Raw genomic sequence first — 21,674 nt, 5'->3', positions numbered from 1 at the left:
CTGTTTTAAAGCTAAAGAAAGGTGATGCCTAAAATGTAGTTTAGACTTTGAGCCAGTTAAGTAGGGCTATTCTGTACTCATAGTTGGCAGTCTGGACTTTTGAAGTCCACCAAACTTCACTGATTTAGAGATAATTCTGAAATCTACTTGAACCAGGTTTCATTAAAATATTAAATTTCAGAAATGAGTTAAAATTTTAATGTATTTGTCTTTTTTCATATTCAATTTTCATATTCATATTTTACTTAAAGTATTTTATTAGTACACTGTTTTTTAACTAGAAAATTGGTAATGGTGATTTTTTTTTTTTCTTTTTTTGGTTTGGAGGGGATAATAGATATAAAATAATCATATTGATAAAACATTAGAGGATAAGCAAGTGATTATTTTTCCCCAGAGATTTGGTATGGTATTTGTGGGAATAGGATTTGCTTTGTAAGTTAAGTGAAAAATATACAGATTTTTTTTTTGTCCTAGAAATAATTAATACTAGATTTAGCATACAAATTAGCAGTAAATTGGTAGAATATTTTAAAAGGCTAAAATCTTACCTGTTTAAATAACATGTATTTTGGTTCTGTGTTCTGACATTTTTGTTTACTGAGAAAAGATCCCAGTTATTGGCTTACAATGTCTTGAATATATTTTCTCCAATCAAAGCTAAAGCTAATGTTGACACAATTAAAATATATAGTATGTGATATGTCCTCTTATTTTTTTTAAAAACTGCCTATCATTTACCTTTTAAATACATGTACACAGAGTTTTTGTTAAAATTAAAAAAAATTTTTTTTTGCAAAAGCAATACATGTTGAATGTAAACAGGAAGAAAATGAAAGTCACCTGTAATCTTCATACGTCAGGATTTTAAGTAGTTAATACTTGAGTCCTTCTTTTTAGTTTTTGTCTATAAAGAAGTTTCTTTTTATCCTAATGTTTAAACATAATGAATTGCTTTATTGAATGTGTGTATGTGTGTGTAATTTGCCTCCATAATATATTTCCAACAGTACTTTTTAAATAAGTGTGTGGTGGGGGGTAGTTTCTTAAAATGTATACAGAATTAAACAAGGGTCCTGGGAGATAGGTAACCAGAGACAAATCTGAAAGTGCGAGTTAGGGAACAGGAAAAGCACACTGATTTTGAAACTATACAAGTCATGGGCTTGGCCACTTAAGTCATTTAATGTCCCTGGAACCTTGACTTTTCTCATCTGTTAAATGGAAATGATAATTTTAGTTTACTACGGTTGTTTAAAACATTCATGCCTGGCCACAGGGGTGGGTGTGCAACAATTATTAATTTCCTTTTTTGTTTTTTTTTTGCTTTGAAGGCAAGAGAACCAGGTGGAAAACATTAGGAACATGCTTTTCTTCAAAAGTGTAATTTAAAATATTTCTTGTATATCATATGTTTTGGGAAGGTTTTATAACTAACTTTGCTCTTCTAGTGAAATTAGCGCAGAAGGGAGATAGAAATTCGGGATGCAATTAAAAAATAAGTGATGTATTGTGTGATACTGCTTTCTCTTCTTTTTTTCCTTCCTTCTTTAGAAAAGATTACTAATATAGTATGCCATGTTTATTTTCTTCCTTTTTGTAGCACGCAGCAGATTGGAATAAGTATGATGACCGCTTGATGAAAGCAGCAGAAAGGGGAGATGTAGAAAAAGTGTCCTCAATCCTTGCTAAAAAGGGGGTCAATCCAGGCAAACTAGATGTGGAAGGCAGATCTGCGTGAGTATTACTGATGATTAAAGCACGTCTGAAGGGAGTTTGAGTAGAACCTCGGGATACAAATGAAATTTGTGAATTGTGGTTATCAACTTTTTTATTTAGAAAGTCTTTACCAAAATCTGCACTGTAGAATCTTTCAAACTAATAATTGCGCTCAATTTAACAGGAATTCAATCGGGAGAGAGAACACCAGAATACTTACTATTCAGTGGTCCAGTTGTTTAGGCCATATGGCAAACCACAGCCTGTGGTTATTTGGTGTATTTTCATTTATAAGCTTTTTCCATATTCCTTATCATGTTTGATCTTTGAAGCAGCTTGACAAAAGAAGTAGGAAAAAAATTTACAGAGGTTAAATAACTTGTTCTAATTTCTTGAAAAGTCACAGAGCTGGAATGTGAACCCAAGCTTTCTGTCTTTGAAGAGTTCTGTAAATTACACTGCCTTTCTCCCCTACAACCCCCAATCCATTTTTATACTTGGGTAATTTGTTTAAATGAGAATGTTTAGAACAGAAAGGAAACAGAATGACTAATGTAGCTAATGGAGACACTGGTAGGGATCCCACCCTTTTGTTTTTGTGTTGACCTGAGGAGGACTGTTGGCTTGTTTATATGCTTATGCACTGTATGTAGGTCTTTTCTCCCAATCATCCGAAATCTTCCTCATCTCCCTTCCTGTTGAGGGTGGGGAGCAATTGGGTTAAAGGGTAGATCTAGGTTCTGTTATAACCCTCTATAATTATACCAGTTAAAACCTTATCTGGGAACTCTTCCAAAGTTAGAGGTGAAAAGTCTCATTTCCTAAAATTCCTCTCAGTTTTATACTTGCATGAGTCTATTCAGAATATTATAAGTGGAAACATGATACTAAGTATAGAAATGAATATTAGGAAGTGAATAGTTAGTGTTTGATGTGGGTCACTATCTTGCAATGGTCAGATATTTAAATAGAGTAAAGATACAAAGCATAAATTAAGTAGTTTTTAAGAGGAATAAAGTTTGAAAAGTTTCAAGTTTATAGTGTTTCAATTTTGTCAAGTAGCAAGTTGATAGCTACAGAAACTTTGGTTATTTTAGTCTTGGCCATAGTTTTGCTGAATTTTAACCTACTTAGAGGGGTCACAGTATAAATAGTAAAAATTTAGTATCTATAAATGACATTGTATTTCATGTTTTTCCCCAAACACTAACATGTTGAAAGATGAAGGGCTGAAACTCTTCACTGTAATGCACATCAATTCTGCCCATCCATACTTTGAATATTTTGAGTGAATGCTTGCTTGAGTTTGGAGTTTTTGATCTAAGGTTTAGTTTTCAGTGAGACTATTTATATTAATAGGGTTATAAAAATTTAGTATAATTTGATGAACTATGAGCTTTAGTTTGTGAAATATTTGAGTTGTATTAGTCTTTGAGTCTTTCCACTGTAGGAAGTAGAATTCTTTCTGGGATTCATAGGATAAAATATTTCCCTTTTTTTATTTATACATAAGTTATTCTTCCTTAACTAAAGCAATTTACATTTAGTTAAGTATACATGTTACAAAATGTTTATTTTGTAATTACAAATACAATTTGTATCAAATGATTTTTTTTGTTTTTAATTTTGAAATTTAAGATGAAAGTAACATGTACTTCTTGACCTCAATGTGGTTTCAAAATAGAAATATTTTAAAGCTGGCCATAGTCACTACAAGGATCTGTTTTCTTCTTCTTCACCTCTTTTGTAGGGTACATCCCTTTGAGGTCCCCACCTAGGATGGGGCAGTTTCACTGAGGATCCTCACTGCCACTTGGAGAACTGTGGACTATAGTTCCTGTCTCCCCATCTCCTTAAGACAGTCAAGTGTTGTTCAGCCTCCCAGCTGTTTTCTCTGGAATCAGCAAATGCTCCTAGGGAAAAAGTGACCTCAAACACTAAGCTCACCTCTCTAGGGTTCCATCCTTTGCATCCTGGAAGGAAGTGAGCTGTCAAGTTAGCTCACTGATACCTTTAAGCAGATGTATTATATTTTGTGCAGCTTTTCTAGTTGTCTTCAGAGGTACTGTTTGTCCAAATTACCTGTATCTCCCATTATGGGACCAGAAGTCCATGTCTTGTTTTCAAAAAAAGAAAACTTAGAGTTGATTTTTTAAATGCAAAAGAGTATTTCTATAAAGCAATTTTTCAAATTTCCTTTACAACTCTCTGTATACATTTTAATCATTGATATATCTTCTTTCCGAAGCACATATATTGTTTACAGCACATTGGCATTACTAATGCATTGTAGATTTGTTTTGATTTCTGCCCTTTTTTGTACATCATCTTTATAATGTTGATATATTTTAAAGAAAGAGGTCTTCCAAATATTGTGAGCTAAGAAATGAAAATAAACAAACAAACAAAAAATGGCTCCAAGATTGTTGGGAGACTTAGTACCTTTGCTTGAAGGAACTGGCATTCCTCTAAAACCTGTAATGATGCATTGCATAGTATAATTCCCATCTTCAGTGTTACAGAGAGATTACACGATACAGTCACCCTTATAGTAATTGAACACATTGACTGCCACACAAAAAAATCAGAAACTTTTCCTTGGGGCCACAGTGTTTTATTACAAAAATAGAATAAAAACTTTGAGTGTAATTCAAAGATAAACATAAATAGAAAAAAGGAATGTATTGACTTCTATTTATTTAATCCACGTTTTTAGAATTAAATTGTTAATATTAATTGTAACAATACAGAACATCAGCAAGTAAGATTTTATATATGTTTCACATGTTCCTGGGGTCAAAACTAAAGTGAGTTAAATACAACTTTCATGGCAGTTAATGTGTTGATTATTCTGGTGTAAGGAAATTTATCTGACTCTTAAGAACACTATATTCCTTTCACCAGAAACATTATTCCTTCTAATTCAAATTGTACACAAAACTGATTTACTGACTAGTGCTTGGTCTCTAGTTTGCATTTATATCCATCATAATACTAATAGAGTTGCATGACTGAGTCTTGTAATATCTGGAAATGAATTTGCAAGCTATCTTCAGATTTTGTCTTCAAGATTTAGTTATTCACATATTTGAGGGTCCACCATCTATCTGGTACTGTCATTGGTTCTGGGGATATAACAGAAAGCAAAACAGATTAAAAAATCCTGGCTTTTATTGAATTTGCAGTTAAGTGGGAAGATATTGATAGACTATAAAGAAAATAAATAATGAATTTATATATTATATTACAAAATATTAAGTTCTATATAGAATAATAATGGCAGGGATGAGGGAATTAGAAGTAAAATTTTGAGGGAATGGGGAAATGTAAACTTTTTAAATGGTCTGGTCAGGGAAGACCCTTGCTGAGAGTGTGCTGCAGAGAGTATCTGTATCTGGGCACCTTGCCAAGCACTTTCACGTCCTTCGTTTCCTGGCATCTTCAGAGTGATTATTGTACTTGTTTAAGGCCTCAGTTCTATTTCAACCTGAGTTCAACATCCTTTTCCAACAACTCCTATTATATTTACCAGTTTGGATTTGATAGAGTACCAGTCAATGTCAGTTCTTATGCAAAAAATATTTCTGTAAATGTTTGTTAAATAATAAAGTATTAGATGATCAAGGAAATAATAGAATATTTTGTTAACTAGCATCTTGAATTCTTGATGGCGTTAGGTTAGTTTTTAAACAGCCTTGACTTGCCTTATTAGGAAACTTGTTCTATGATTGTTCATGTGAAACTTCAACCAGTCATACAGGTCTATGACTAGGTGGTAGTCGTTGGTACTGTTTGGGAAGAAGAAGCCACCAATTCTATTGTGGCTTTTAAGGGTAGTTTAGTTTGTTGTTTTGAAGGCTTTTCTATATCAGGTTTAGTCTGATAACTCCAAAAAAAGGGACAAATGTTTTGATCTGTCTTTGGCCTCAGCATTCTGCTGTAACTTCATTCCTTTTGCCAGTTTCAGAATATTTGAAACTAAATAAAATGATTGATAGAAATTTCTCAGTGCATTTATTGAGCTCCAAGCAGGAGTGTTTGGTTTCTTTTTTATTATATTAAATACATAGATTTAAAATGTGTGTATTGAATAAAGGGTGACATTAATGTAACATTTACATTGATGGTAGTTTCCATGGCATAACAAATATTCAAATATTTTCTTTTTCTTTAGCTTCCACGTTGTGGCCTCAAAGGGGAATCTTGAGTGTTTGAATGCTCTCCTAATACATGGAGTTGATATTACAACCAGTGACACTGCAGGTATGTTTGCCTCCATAGTCAATTACAAAATATTAAGAGGATACAAATGTTCACTGCTAATATTTTTAATCAGACCCAAATGTGATTTAAAAAGAGAAGTCCTGGCCGGGCGCGGTGGCTCACGCCTATAATCCTAGCACTCTGGGAGGCCGAGGCGGGTGGATTGCTTGAGGTCAGGAGTTCGAGCCCAGCCTGAGCAAGAGCGAGACCCCCATCTCTACTAAAAATAGAAAGAAATTATCTGGACAACTAAAAATATATAGAAAAAAATTAGCCGGGCATGGTGGCACATGCCTGTAGTCCCAGCTACTCTGGAGGCTGAGGCAGTAGGATCGCTCAAGCCCAGGAGTTTGAGGTTGCTGTGAGCTAGGCTGATGCCACGGCACTCACTCTAGCCTGGGCAACAAAATGAGACTCTGTCTCAAAAAAAAAATAAAAATAAAAATAAATAAATAAATAAAAAGAGAAGTCCTTAAGTTTCTGTTTTTAAATAGTTGAGAAAAGGTTTACTTCTGAGGTATTATTGTGGGGAAAGGTCAAGTATTGGGAATTTAGGAGAAAGGATTACTTCACTGATGAGCATTTGGAGACGGAAGTCTAGTGCTAGTCTTAGTAGTATTATTGGATCCTAAAATCTCAGATTTTGAAGAACCGTTAGGGGCTATTTAGTTTATATTCATATACTATTGAGTCTATGAATCGTTTCTATTGTGAGATCGTTTGGTATTTGGATGTTTTTTGTGGCAGAGAAGTAACTGCCTCATAACAACAACATCAATAATAATAATAAGAATAGCTGACATTTATATAGCTATTCTGCTAAGCACTTTACCCATATTAACTCATTTTTTTTTTTTGGAGCAAAAATTTTTTTTTTTTCATTTTTATTTTTTAAATTTCAGAATATTATGGGGATACAAATGTTTTGGTTACATGAATTGCTTTTGTACAGTTTGAGTCAAAGTTATAAATGTGTCTATCATCCAGATAGTGTGCATTGTACCCATTAGGTGTGAATTTACCCATCCTCTCTCCTACCTGCTTGATTTCCATTGGGTTTTACTACCACATGTGCACATGAATATTGATCCATTAGTTCCAATTTAATAGTGAGTACATGTGGTATTTGTTTTTCCATTCTTGTAATACTTCACTTAGAAGAATGGTCTCCAGTTCCATCCAGGTTGTTATGAAAGGTATTAGTTCACCTTTATTATGGCTGAGTAGTACTCCGTGGTATACATATACCACATTTTATTATAATAATCCACTCATGAATTGATGGGTACTTGGGTTGATCCTACATCTTTTCCCTACATTCTTTTCCCCAGTGTATGTTCTTGTTTTGTTTGTCAAAGATCAGATGGCAATAAGAGGGTGGTTTTATATCTGCGTTCTCTGTTTTGATCTATTATTTTATGTCTCTGTTCTTGTGTCAGTATGCTGCTGTTTTGGTCACTTATAGCCTTGTAGTATAGCTTGAAGTCTGGTAAACAAAACTCTTGTTTTGTTCTTTTTGTTTAAGGTTGCTTTGGCTATTTGGGGTCTTTTCTGGTTCCATACAAAGCCTACATCTTTGTGATTGTGAATTGTGCTGCAATAAACATTTGAGTGCAAGTGTCTATTTGATAAAATGACTTTTTTTCCTTTGGCTAAATACCCAGTAATGGGATTTCTAGATCAAATGGTAGGCCTACTTTTAGTTCTTTCAGGACTCTCCATACTATTTTCCATAGAGGTTCTACTAGTTTATATTCCCGCCAGCAGCGTAAAGGTGTTCCTTTCTCTCTGCATTCTCACCAGCATCTGTTGTTTTGGGACTTTTTGATAAAAGCCATTCTCACTGGAGTTAGGTGATATCTAATTGTGGCTTTGATTTGCATTTCCCTGATAATTAGCAATGTTGAATATTTTTGATGTTTATTGGCCATTAGTCTTATCTTCTTTTCAGAAGCTTCTGTTCATGTCTTTTGCCCACTTTTTAATGGGGTTGTTTGATTTTTTTTCTCGCTGATTTGCTTGAGTTCTTTGTAGATTATGGTTATTAGGCCTTTATCAGATGTATAGCACGCAAATATTTTCTCCCGTTCTATAGGTTGTCTGTTTGCTCTATTGATTGTTTCCTTGGCTGTGCAGAAGCTTTTTAATTTGATCAAGTCCCATTTATTAATTTTTGTTTTGCTGTGATGGCCTTTGGAGTCCTCTTCATAAATTCTTTGCGTAGGTCAATATCTAGAAGAGTTTTTCCAACATTTTCTTCTAGCTTTGTTATAGTTTCATGCCTTAGGTTTAAGTCTGGTATCCATCATGAATTAATTGTGAGTGGTGAGTGGTGCATATCCTATTTCAGTCTCCTACATGTGCCTGTCCAATTTTCCCAGCACCATTTATTCAGTAGGGCTTCTTTTCCCCAGTGTATGTTCTTGTTTACTTTGTCAAAGATCAGATGGCAATAAGAGGGTGTTTTATATCTGCGTTCTCTGTTTTGATCTATTATTTTATGTCTCTGTTCTTGTGTCAGTATGCTGCTGTTTTGGTCACTTATAGCCTTGTAGTGTAGCTTGAAGTCTGGTAAAGTGCTGCCTCTTGTTTTGTTCTTTTTGTTTAAGGTTGCTTTGGCTATTTGGGGTCTTTTCTGGTTCCATACAAAGCATAGAATTATTTACTCTAGATCTGTGGGAAGTAATGTTGGTATTTTAATGGGGATTGCATTGAATCTGTGAATCACTTTGGGTAGTATGGACATTTTAACAATGTTGATTCTGCTGATCCATTAGCATGATCGATTTGCTCATTCTTTTCCAAATGTTTTTTCCTTTGTTTACATCCTCTGTGATTTCCTTTGTCAGTGTTTCATAGTTCTCCTTGTAGAGGTCTTTCAACCTCCTTGGTTAAATATATTCTTAGGTGTTTTTTTTTCTTTATTGCTATTGTGAAAGGTATTGAGTCTTTGATTTGATTTTCAGCTTGACTGTTGTTGGTGTATAGGATTGCTACTGATTTGTGTACGTTGATTTTGTAGCCTGAGACTTTGCTAAATTTATTTATCAATTCCAGGAGTCTCTTGGCAGAATCTTTAGGGTTTTCTAGGTATAAGGTCATATCATCCGCAAAGAGTGACAGTTTGACCTCTTCTTTCCCTATTTGGATACCCTTGATTTCCTTCTCTTGCCTGATTGCTCTGGCCAAGACTTCCAGCACTGTGTTGAGTAGAAGTGGTGATGGTGGGTAACCTTGTCTGGTTTCAGTTCTAAGAGGCAATGCTTTCAATTTTTACCTGTTCAGTATGCTGTTGGCTGTAAGTTTGTCGTATATGGCTTTTATATTTTTCAGATATGTTCCACTATGCCTGTTTTGTTAAGGGTTCTTATCAAAAAGGGTGCTGAATTTTGTCAAATGCTCTTTATGCCTCTATTGAGAGGATCATATGGTCTTTTTTTTCTTTGCTTCTATTTATGTGGTGAATCATATTTATAGATGTGCATATGTTGAACCATCCTCGTATCTCTGGGATGAAGCCCACTTGGTCGTGGTAGATTATTTTTTTTTGATGTGCAGCTGAATTTGATTAGATAGGATTTTACTGAGAATTTTTGCTTCTATATTCATAAGGGATATTGGTCTATAGTTTTCTTTTTTTGTTGTGTCCGTGTCCTTTCCTGGCTTTGGTATCAAGGTGATATTGGCTTTGTAGAACAAGTTGGAGAGGATACCTTTCTTCTTGATGTTATGAAATAATGTCTGTAGTATAGGTACCAGTTATTCTTTGTAGGTCTGGTAGAATTGGCTATAAAACCCTCTGGTTCAAGACATTTTTTTATTGGGAGATTTTTTATTTCTGCTTCAATTTCGTTACTTGATATTGGTCTGTTCAGGAGTTCTATTTCTTCCTGTTTGAACCTAGGGGGGTTGTGTGTTTCCAAGCATTTGTCCACTTCCTCAATGTTTTCAAGTTTATGTGCATAGATATTTTTAGTATTCAGATATGATATTTGGTATTTCTGTGGTATCAGTTGTAATATCTCCTTTCTCACTTCTGATTGAGCTTATTAGGGTCCTTTCTTTTCTGTTTCTGGTTAATCTAGTGAGAGGCTTGTCAATTTTGTTTCTTTTCAAAGAATCAGCTTTTTGTTTCATTAATCTTCTGTTTAATTCTTTTATTGGTTTCATTTAATTCTGTTCTGACATTAGTTCTTTTTTTCTTCTGGATTTGGGGTTGGTTTGCTCGTTTTTCCAAGTCCTTGAGATGATTCATTAGATTGTTGATTTGTGATTTTTTTCTTTTGGATGTAGGCATTTAAAGCTATGAATTTTCCTCTTAAGACTGCTCTTGCTGAATCCCACAGATTTTGATAACTTGTGTTCCCTTTGTCATTTAGTTCAAAGAATCTTTTCATTTCCATCTTAATTTCCTCCTTAAGCCAATAATCAGTAGGTTGTTTGGTTTCCATGACTTTGTGCAGAGTTGAATGTTTCTATTGGAATTGATGTCTAATTTTATTCTACTGTGATCTGAGAAGATACATGGTATAATTTCTATTTTTTAAATTGATTGAGACATGTTTTGTGGCCTAGGGTGTGCTCAATCATTGAGAATAGAATGTTCAATGAGCTGATGAGAAGAACATGTATTCAGTAGTTTTGGGGTAGAATTTTCTGGAAATGTCTGTTAGGCCCATTTGTTCTAGAGTTCTAATTAAGTCCATTGTTTCTTTGCTTATTTTCTGCTTGGAAGATCTGTCCCCTTCTGTCATTGGGGTGTTTAAGTCCCTGGCTATTATGATGGTGCTGTTTATCATTTTGTTTATATCAAGTAGGGTTTGCTTTATGAATCTGGGCACACCTATGTTAGGTGTATAAATACTGATATTTAGGATATTAGTTATGTCTTCTTGTTGAATTGTTCCTTTTATCATTATATAATGCCCATCATTGTCTGTCTTTGTTTTTGCTGATTTGGATTGTATGTTATCTGATATGAGAATGGCTACACCAGCCTTCTTTTGGTTTCCATTTGCATGGAATATTGTTTCCATCCCTTTACCTTGAGTCTGAATGAGTCCTTTTGGGTTTCCTGGCACAGCAGATACTTGGCTTGTATTTTTTTTTTTTTATCCATTCAGCCAGCCTATGTCTCTTGAGTGCGGAGTTCAAGCCATTCACATTTACTGAAAGAATTGATAAGTGGGGTAGATTTCTGTTCATCTTGTTGAGTAGGACTTAATTGCTTTGTTTTACCTCTGGAGTCATTATGGTATCTGGCCTCTGACCATTAGCTTTTGGGTAATTTTACACAGGTGGGTGTCTATTATGCTGATGAGTGTATAATGCAGTTCTGAGTACTTTCTGCAGGGCAGGTCTGGTCTTGATAAATTCCCTCAGTGTTTGCTTATCTGAGAAAGTCTTTATTTCTCCCTCAGATAAGAAAGTTTTTTTGCAGGGTGCAAAATTCTAGGCTGGCCATTATTCTGTTTGAGAAGACTGAGAGTGGGGCCCCAATCCCTTCTTGTTTGTAAGGTCTCAGCTGAGAAGTCTGCAGTTAGCTTGATGGGTTTTCCTTTGTAAGTTACTTGATGTTTTTGCTTCTTGGCTTGCAGGACTTCCTCCTTTGTGTTGACTTAGGCCAGTCTGATGACCATGTGTCTTAGTGATTGCCTCTTTGCAATGAATCTCCCAGATGTTCTTTGACCTTCTTATACCTGGATGTCTAAATCTCTAGCAAGACCAGGGAAGTTTTCCTCAATTATTACCGCAAATTGGTTTTCCAACCCTTGTATGTTTTCTTCTTCACCCTCAGGGATGCCTATAATTCTTATGTTTGGCCTCTTTACATAATCCCATATTTCCTGTAGACTTTGTTCTTTCCTCTTATTTCTCAGTTCTTTCTCTTTGGCTGACTTGTTTAACTCAAAGGTGTTGTCTTCAAACTCTGAGATTCTCTTCTTATGCCTGATCTAGCGTATTCTTAAGGCTTTCCGCTGTGTTTTATATTTCCTTGAATGAAATTTTCATTTCTGGAAGTTCTGTTTGGTTTTCTTTTAAATAATTCAATTTCGTTAGTGAATTTTTCATCCATTTTCTGCATTGTTTTTATGGTTTCTTTGTGTTGAGTTTCTATTTTCTCTTGTATGTCATTGAGCTTCCTTACAGTCCATATTCAAAATTCTTCATCTGTCTTTTCAATCTTTTTGTTTTAGTTGTTATCCATTAGTAAGGAGTTATTGTTTTCCTTTGAGGGTGTCCTTTTCCTCTGATTTTTCATGTTTCTGGAGTTCTTTCGGTGATTCCTTCTCATCTAGCCTCTCGGTCAAGATCTAGGGGTACTAGGCCTGGCTTACAGGCCTGTCTCCAGGTCCCTGAAGATCGATCCCTGAGCATGCCAGGGAGAGGAGTGCTGATCCTGAGTTGCTTATAGGCATGTTCTAGTAGGGTTGTTGAACCTCTTGGGTTACCTATGAAGAGGTCTTCACCTTTTCCCAACAATGTGTAGTGAGTTAGGTCCCCAGCTTAATCTTAGAGATGGTGGGTGGTACTTGTGGGTACGTATCAGCTGCTCCCTGTTTGCTTGAGTTGGAAGGCACTATGCTTAGCTATGGGGTTGTTTCCCCTCTCATTGATTGAAGTTGCATGGAGAGACAGCTGCTAAGATGGTCTTTGTGCCCTTGGTAAGCTCTGATCCCCTAGGTGGGACACACGAATGTCTGAAACTACTCCTGTAGCCTGGGAGCTCCCAGAGGTTTGCTCGATCTCTACTACCCCTGAGGTGGGGGAGAAGCAAGACAAATTGTGGCTTGGATTGTGAGAGCCTGAGAGGTTTTGCAAAGCCTTGGTGGGGCTCAGAGGTTGCTTATTTGGCTGCTAGGGAGAGCTGCTGGTGTGAAGTTTAGGACAATCTCTCCAAGCTGGGAATGCTGTTCCCAGGGGAGGGGCTTAACAGCTTTAGTGCTCAGTCCCCGGACCAGGCTCTTTTTGCCCTAGTCCTCCAGTGCAGTTTCTCTGAGGGGTGGGGTTAGCATCCTCCCTATTCACTCCCTGGAACTCCACAGCACTTTCCTATCAGATCAGTCCATGTGAGTTCCCTCACCCTGTGAGACTGGCTTTCGAACTCCCCCTCAGTCTGTGTGTGTGACCCATCAGCGTGTGTCTCCACAGGATGCTGGCAGATAGGGGATCCCCAGTTGCGTATGCCTATTCCACCATAAGACCCCAAGGGGAGAGAGGTAGCCCTCTTGGTTCACAGGGGCCTCTGCCAGGGCACACTCCCTCTGGGGAGAAATGACTGCTGTTGGGTTTTTTGGCTCAAACTGCACTCATTATTGTAATGAGTCGGGGGAGAGGCTGCTGATCCTGTTTGGCTGGTGTGCCCAAGGCATATGATTGTCATAGGAACCAGGGTCTAGCCTAATTCACTCCCAGTGTCTCACGCCTGTCCAATATGGCAGTTCTCCAGTGGCAGTGGATGATGGGCATGCTCACAGATCTCTGTTCCTCAGGCCCCCTCCACACTTTCCTATTGGTTATGTCCACAAGGGCTTCCTTGCCACCCAAGTCTGAGAACAAGATCTCTTCCTTGTGACTGCCTGCACCAATCTCATGTCCGGGGGCCACTGGGTCTGACCCACCTTTCTAAGACGCCATCGCATGATCCCGCATGATCCTGCGAAATGCTGGCGAGCAGGAACTTCACTAATTGCAGCAGCCCTGCTCTCAGTGGTGGTCTCAGCTGGGAACATGCACCTGCTGTAGAGAAGCAGCTGGTCGTCTCTTCGTTTTCACAGTATTCTCACTGTTGGAATGCGCGGCGGCAAGGTGCTGCGGCTAACAACCGGCTGAGCTAAACTTACTCTCTCTGATGCTGTGATTGGAGGAGGTGCAGAGGAGGAAGTATCTAGCTGTAGGAAAGCCAGCACTCCGGTCTCTAGTGATGCTCTCCCGTGGAGTGTCCCTTTTGAACTTCTGAGGTTCACTAGGGGTTCACTGGTTCACCCCACTATTCCTATTTAGCTGCTGTGCCTGGGCTCATGGAAGGTGGAGGGCGCCTATAAAATATGTTTTATGTCCCACTGTTCACTGAAGGTACCTAGGTGGGGTAGGGGAAGCTGCCCTTACCCTTTCACTGGGCTGTGAGGCTCTCTGGGTTTGGTCTGTGCCACTGGCTTCTCCTCTCTATCTTCTGTTTACTCACTTTTGCAGTTTTTCTTGGTTGGGTCCTCAGATGTCTCTGTTGTCTCTCCCTGTGATCCACACCTGACCTGCAACTGCTTTCCACTTCTTCAGTCCAGTATTCTACCTTCCAGCTGGACGATCCGACAAGTGATGTCTCTAGTTGGCCATCTTTGCTCACCCCCCACATTAATTCATTTTATCCTTACATCAACCCAGTGAGGTTGTGAGGTACTGAGCTGTTAAGTATCTTGCCCAAGGCCCTTAAGTAGATAAGTTGCAATCAGAATCTATATTCTTAACCATTACTCCTCACAAGGACCCCATTCTGTGTTTGGTTAGCTATATTTATAAAATATTGTTTTTTATAGTCAGTTGAAATCTGTTTTTTACTTGGTCTTCTGCTTACACTTATTCGTACCTATGTCTGTCCTTTAAAATTTTACAGCATAAGTTTGTCTGCCCATCAAAGGTAGACATTTAAGTATTTGAATGTAGCTATCGCTTTTCTTCAGTGAGAGTGCTAGTTTTCTGTTCATTGAGATATGCATTCTCGTTTTTGTGGGCTTCTTGACAGCTTAGTTCTCTGCAGTTCTACTTTGTTTATTTAACTAAATATAGGAGTTGCCCTAGAATACAGATTTTTCTTTACAGGTTTTTATCGTATGACTCCATGTATGGGCAAACAAATACATAATATTACCCAGCATTGTGTTTAGAAATGAAAGGGAGGGAGAGATCACAGTTGAGTTAGTGAGGAAAATCTTTACCTAAAGATACATCAGATTCTAAACTGAAGACCAAATTCAATTTATCTGCCACCTTTGAGTAAACAAAGAAATGTGTTTATTGCTCGTATGTGCTTCCCATTCATGTAGAGGAATATTTACTTTAAGAAATTTTGGACTAACTATACCTCTTCAGAACTCTTAAGACTTTATTTATTTATTGTGCTGATTCCAATTCAAACAAGTATCTTTCTTATATTTGTCCGTGTTCTCTCTGCTCTGGATGTTTTTGTCTAGTGGCTAATCTAGTGACTTTTGCCTTCCCTCCTTCAGTGCAGATTAAGCTCAAATGCTTTCCCAAGCTCAGCAGACATTATTCCATATATTGCATCCCAACGTACTCTGCTTAACTCTTCTTGTCTTTTGTTTTTGGTGCTATTTAGTTATATTTTCATTTGATATGTTTGTCTGTAGAGTTGTCCTTTCTTGAGGACAAGGACCTTTTCTCACTTGCTATAGTGTCTTTTATAATCCAAATGTGGATATTTGATAAATTTTTGGTCATAAATCTTTATGTATATTATCTTAACTTCTTTTCAATACAAAAGTATATTTAAAATGACCAGATTTCAAGTTAGTGCAGTTTTGAGGTATTTGTTACTTAGGTCTTACCAGGTATGCACCTTTGTTGTAATTTATGTTGATATGCTTTAGATCTGATGTTTCCTTGATTTTATGCTACTGTATCTCAAGTGGTTGGATTTGGTATTTTCTTAGCCCTGACCTGACATTGTTTCGTGACCAAGTTTCTGTGTAACATTCTGTTGAACACCAGGGACTGTCAACCACTGTGCCTAACCCCACCCTTCCCACTCTATGCTCTCTTACTTCACATGTAAACGCCAGTTATGTTAGTCACTTTTCACGACGTGAAATGTTTCTAAGACATTTGTCAGTGAACAGTAGCAAATTGAAATTTGAAATGATCTGACTTATTTGTAATTAGAGGGTATTTGAGTATAGTGGAATATGTTGTACTTCTACCCGTTTAAAGACTGGGCCTCACTGTGTTTTGTTTTGGAACCTGGTTAGTCAGCTACACAGAAGCGATCAGACCCAGGAAAACTTACCCATTTATCTAAACTCATATAAAACTGAGAGTTTAAAGCCAATTTATCTATCCAAGATGAGCAAAACATAAATTGCTTCTTTTCTAGCAGACAGGTCTCCTTGTGAAGTAAAATTATATTTTAAGAAGTTTGAGAGATTAGACGGAAATTAAGAGCATTAAAGATCAGAAGTTGGAATAGCCTGGTGGGAACCCTTGTATCTTTCACCATCCGAGAGAAGATGTATGTGTAAAGAAAGACAGGAAAAATAGTGTTTGGAGGTAGGAGGTTCTCTGCAAGTTTATTTTTCCGGTATTCAGAGTTAAGCTTTCAGATTATCTGGTAAGCTTTCCTCCCTATCACCTTTGGGGTTTCCTTTAAAATTGCACATTTTAACACATTGTATTTGAACAAGTCTGATTTTCAGAGATACAATTTCATAACTTTGAATTTTAGCTGAAATATAAAAATTATTAGGGAATACCCTTTCTATGGCTTACACTTCCTTCTCTGTTTTCAGTGTCCACACTGCCTATGTGGAAATGTTATGTGAAATCTAGGTACTTCTTTCCCTCTCTCCATGTTCTCTTTCTCTTTCTCCCCATGCCTCCCTCCTCTCTTCCCTATGTCAGTATATAATTACTTCCTTGTCTCAGATACTGCTCTAGATTCTGGGGATACAGTGGTGAATATGACAAAGTTCCTGCTCGTTATGGATTAGTATGATTAATTTTTTTTCTACCTTAATTGTTTTGATATACATTGTCTCTCTTAAAATATCAAACTGGTGAAACTTCTTAGAAACAGAAAACATGCTTACAAATTAAGTATCCTGTCAACTAATTTTTGAAAAAAGAATATTCCTATGAAAATTCATGTATGAAGAAAATAATCCTTCACATATAGTTTACATTATTTCTTTCATAGGGAGAAATGCTCTTCACCTGGCTGCTAAGTATGGACATGCATTGTGCCTACAAAAACTTCTACAGGTAGTAAAAGTGCTTAATACTTTAGCTTTATTATTTTGACTGCAAATAATAGATGTGTTTTTAATGTGTTTTTGGAATTTGAGATCAAAGAAAATGGTAGACCAGGTTTGACTATTAGCTTGCATATTTTTTCCTTCGTCTGTGAAGGAATGTGAACAATAAAGAGCAAAAAGTCTGAGGGAAGTGAATTGCATAACTCAGTGTATTAAAAATAAATAACAAAGAGTTGACCTTCCTGTTGACATTAGCTGGGGATTCAAATTTTCTGTTGTCTAGAATATGACAGATAAAGTGATACAACATAGAATCTATACAAACATAGGTAACTTGGACTGCATAATATTAACATCATTAATTAAACTTAATCAGGCAGCCACAGAATTCTGTGACCTACTTGGCTGAATTAAGGTTTCAATCAAAGGCTCTAGTCATACATTTCTATAAACATTTTTGCTAAGTTTTGCAGAACTCTCTTGTTTTTCTGATTAAGTAGTTCGCTTTAATTCTTGCTAAAAAGAACCCAAACAATACATGTTTTTTCTGTATTCCATGCCATTGTAATGTACCATATGTTTCCTGTTTGGTGAAATACTATTAATTTAGTTATATAATGTTACGTTTGTTTCATGTCAAAATATTTAGTGGATTGTCTAATAGTCTTTAGTTTCTTTGATAAGTGGAATATTTTAAGATTAAATAACAGCTGTTCATTTGAGTCTGGATATTTAATTTTAAAATAAAACTCTCCTAGGTTACTAAGTTTCTGTGTTTTAACAGTATAATTGTCCCACTGAACATGTGGACCTGCAGGGAAGAACTGCACTTCATGACGCAGGTAAGCAAACGTTTCTGTCTTGGACACAAGCAAGTATTTGTTAAAATGTCTAGTAATTTAAATTAACTTCAGAGTTTTAACATGTTATGTATTTGTATAATTCATGAAGAAACAAAGAATATTGAAAAGTTTTTGTATACTCAAATTTAATTATTAGATTATATAGCTTAAAAATATTCATTCAGCCAATATTTACAGCCATGTTTTCTAGATACTGTAATAAAGGTACAAAGATGAATAAATCACAATCCTGTTCTCAAGGAGTTCTGAGCACTGTGTGTGTGTTTATGTTTGGGAATTTGTAGGAGAAATGGGAAGGAGGAAGATACCTCTCTTTCTTAAAAACTGTTTACTTAATTAACATGTCTGATCCTAATTTTTCTGATTGGCAAAATAAAGTTAATAATGTTGCAGTAGGTAATTATAATTAAATCATAAATAGTATCTTGCATATATTAATTTCTTAATTAATGGTGGTGGTTGGTGATTGTTTTCATTTAGAAGTGTCCACAAATTTATAGGCATAGTAAACAAAATCCAATTTTATGAATTTGACAGTAATTTTTTCCTGATATAAATATGAACTCTGAATTCCATTTCACTGTTATGTGCTATATTTTAAAAAAGATTTATACTAATAATTTCACAGATTTTATTAATCATACTTGTGTGTCTAAATTTGTCTGTATTGTTCTTAAAGTATCTTAAAGTACTTTGAAAAAAGTTACATGTTTACGTATTTTTGGTGTAAGATAGCCTGACCAATCGCCTAACTCTTCTAAGTCTGATGTTCCTACAGTTTATAGAAGGCCAAAGGAAAGAAAGCAGTCTGCCATCTCTTTGCATGTGTATGAAATATATGAGTAGATTAAAATGGTCCGCATTAAAGATGTATTATATTTCAAATTTTCTTTAAATTTTTATACCTTAGGTTTTTTCACTTTTCTTTTTGCATTTTATGTACTTTTATGATAGTTTAATTTCTCACACAATGTATTTTCTTCTCTTATTTTTATATAGAATAGTGTTTATTCACTATCCTGAAATACATTTGCTCACTTATCTGCTTCCCAACCACTAAACCAGTACAGTATATTTTAGTTATTTGTTACAGCAACACTACACTTACAGCAATTTTTGTCTTAGCGCTAAGACTAGGCTGCTGTAACAAAGAGACCATGAAATACCATTGGCTTGGCCGGGCGCGGTAGCTCACGCCTGTAATCCTAGCCCTCTGGGAGGCCGAGGCGGGTGGATCGCTCAAGGTCAGGAGTTCGAGACCAGCCTGAGCGAGACCCCGTCTCTACTAAAAATAGAAATAAAAATTATCTGGACAACTAAAAAAATATATATAGAAAAAAAAAATTAGCCGGGCATGGTGGCGCATGCCTGTAGTCCCAGCTACTTGGGAGGCTGAGGCAGCAGGATCGCTTAAGCCCAGGAGTTTGAGGTTGCTGTGAGCTAGGCTGATGCCACGGCACTCACTCTAGCCTGGGCAACAGAGTGAGACCCTGTCTCAAAAAAAAAAAAAAAAAAAAGAAATACCACTGGCTTAAAAAAAGTACAGAATTTATTTCTTTCATGTCACAGTCCTCATGTTCAGATTGGCTGCCTCTGTTCCATGGAATCATTCAGGGACCCAGATTTCTTCCATTTTACAGTTCTACCGTTTTCTAAGGTGTTGTCCTCAACATTGAGGCTAAAGTTGGTAGCAGGTACCTCTGTATTCCTGTTCACAGGAAGGGAAAAGATCATGGAGGAATACATAACCAGTCTTATAAGGCCTATCTAGATTTAGAAGTAGATATAAGTCCCATGGCCAAGCCTAGCTGCAAGGGAGATTAGGAAATATGGTCTCTAGGTGAGTCACCATGTCACCATGGAAGAGAGGACAATCAGAGTTTGGTGAACAGCAAACATTCACTGTCATCCAGTACCTTTAATACTGACTTTACGTCTTCAATGTGTTATAATTCTGGAATTTATTATGCTTTACATTTTTTCATTCTCAATAATTGGGCCTGAATGGTTGTTAATTTTATAATTCCTGAATTAATATATTCAGGTTCAGTTTATCTTTTTATTAAGGTTGATTATATATTTTTTATATAAAGCATTTGCTGGATTAGAGACATGAGCAATGAAAATTTGCTTGATTTTCTTATATGTATTTGGTTTAATTCTATTGAGTTTCACCAAGAAAACAAAATTTTGTGCTGATAATTTATGTCAACTCATAAGACTTATAACCACAATCCTATTTTATAAATTTGACAATATTTTCCTGATATAAATATCAACTTTAGCATTGGTCAACGGAACGTAATGTGCTTTTATAATTTTTAGCAAAATAATCCCACTTTGCATCATTAAGGATAGACATTGCAATCTTTGCTTTTATAAAGAAATATTAATTGTATGATTCATACTGTATTTACTGTGAGTATTTTGAAAAAATGAATATGATTCTTTAAAAAATCTGAGCTAACATTTTAAGGATCAAGTCAGTTACAGCCGTGTTCAAAAATATACTGTAGATACAAAATTTAAGTTTGATTTTTGTCTATGCTTACCCTTAGAATAGTGGTATAGTCTTGTCTTCTACAAGGTTGACAATATTCCTTGATCCTAATAAATTATAAAAAATTTATAAAATGATCTTGTCTAATTCGTTTTCAGATAGAAAATTGATGCTTATAATACTAGGCTAAGTGAAGGATGCGAAGGTTGGTAGTTTAGAAATTAAAGAATTTATGCCTTATATGAACCTAGAAAAATACCATGTGTCTTACCAACAGATGTTCACCATTTATCATTTTCCTTTGTTCCTTAAAGCAATGGCAGACTGTCCTTCTAGCATACAGCTGCTTTGCGACCATGGGGCCTCTGTGAATGCCAAAGATGTAGTAAGTCAGTTTATGTTTATTCTCATTTCAACTCATGTATTTTTAAGCTTTATGTTTTGGGAGATTCATTGTCTTAATGCTGTTTTATTTTTCCTGTTGCTAAGGATGGGCGGACACCACTTGTTCTGGCTACTCAGATGTGTAGGCCAACAATATGTCAAATGCTGATAGACAGAGGAGCGGATGTTAATTCCAGAGACAAACAAAACAGGTAATTCTTTTATCATGGCTCCCCAGGTACCAGCTGGCTGTTCAGGGATGGCAAGGCCAAGTCACAGCACCACTTCTGTGCTGTGACTTGGCTTTTTCTTCCCCCTTCCTCCTGCCCCTCCTTGGCTTGCTCTTCCTCGGAATTAGCATCCACTTCTCATTTTTCTTCAGAGTCTGCTGAAGAAAGAAAGAGAGAGAGGGAAAGATGACAGGGTAAATGCTGAATAAAAACAGTGATTGGCCTATGTTTGCATCAAGGAACTGAAGGAAAGAGGAATTGTATCCAAGTTATTTTAAGCTTTAATGAAATGGGTGCAAATACGAACTAAAGTAGAAGAATAAAAAACTTACTTCTATATTCTACTTGAACATGAGTGAATCTTTTGAGAATAAAATAGTTCTTGGGTGTCTTGGAGCTTGACACGTTTCAGTATAGATTTTTCTTGGGGTGTTTTTCTCTCCTTACCCTGCCAGGGCACAATGTTGTCTCCTTGTCTGAACTAAGTCCATTTCTGTACCCCAATATTCCCTTTGTTTATTTTTGCTTCTGTATTTGATATTATTTTAGTTGGTATGCTCTAATAATTTCTGTCCAAAATTCTCCCTACCCCTTCTCTAGGACTAGTGTATCATGGTCCTTGCAGTATTAAAATTCTGATGTTTATAGTCACAAAGCATCTGAAATACATCTCCATTAGCTGAAGTATAATAAATTATACTAAAATTTCTGATATTTTATAGATAATTAA

The 21,674-nt window shown here is 36.1% G+C and overlaps 1 protein-coding gene across 4 annotated transcripts in view; it reads left to right on the top strand.

The window, feature by feature from the left end:
- Window positions 1-21,674, top strand: part of UACA (uveal autoantigen with coiled-coil domains and ankyrin repeats) — a 99,653-nt gene that overhangs the window by 49,525 nt on the left and 28,454 nt on the right. For all 4 annotated transcript variants that reach the window (XM_045530881.1, XM_045530905.1, XM_045530887.1 and 1 more), the window contains exons 2-7: window positions 1,604-1,737; window positions 5,894-5,982; window positions 16,910-16,974; window positions 17,752-17,809; window positions 20,645-20,715; window positions 20,820-20,926. In XM_045530881.1, the coding sequence (XP_045386837.1) occupies window positions 1,604-1,737; window positions 5,894-5,982; window positions 16,910-16,974; window positions 17,752-17,809; window positions 20,645-20,715; window positions 20,820-20,926 (524 nt within the window). The remainder of the gene's footprint in view (window positions 1-1,603; window positions 1,738-5,893; window positions 5,983-16,909; window positions 16,975-17,751; window positions 17,810-20,644; window positions 20,716-20,819; window positions 20,927-21,674) is intronic.

Source organism: Lemur catta, chromosome 1 (assembly GCF_020740605.2).
Source record: "Lemur catta isolate mLemCat1 chromosome 1, mLemCat1.pri, whole genome shotgun sequence".
Lineage (NCBI taxonomy): Eukaryota > Metazoa > Chordata > Mammalia > Primates > Lemuridae > Lemur > Lemur catta.
This window is presented reverse-complemented; position numbering and strand designations above follow the sequence as displayed.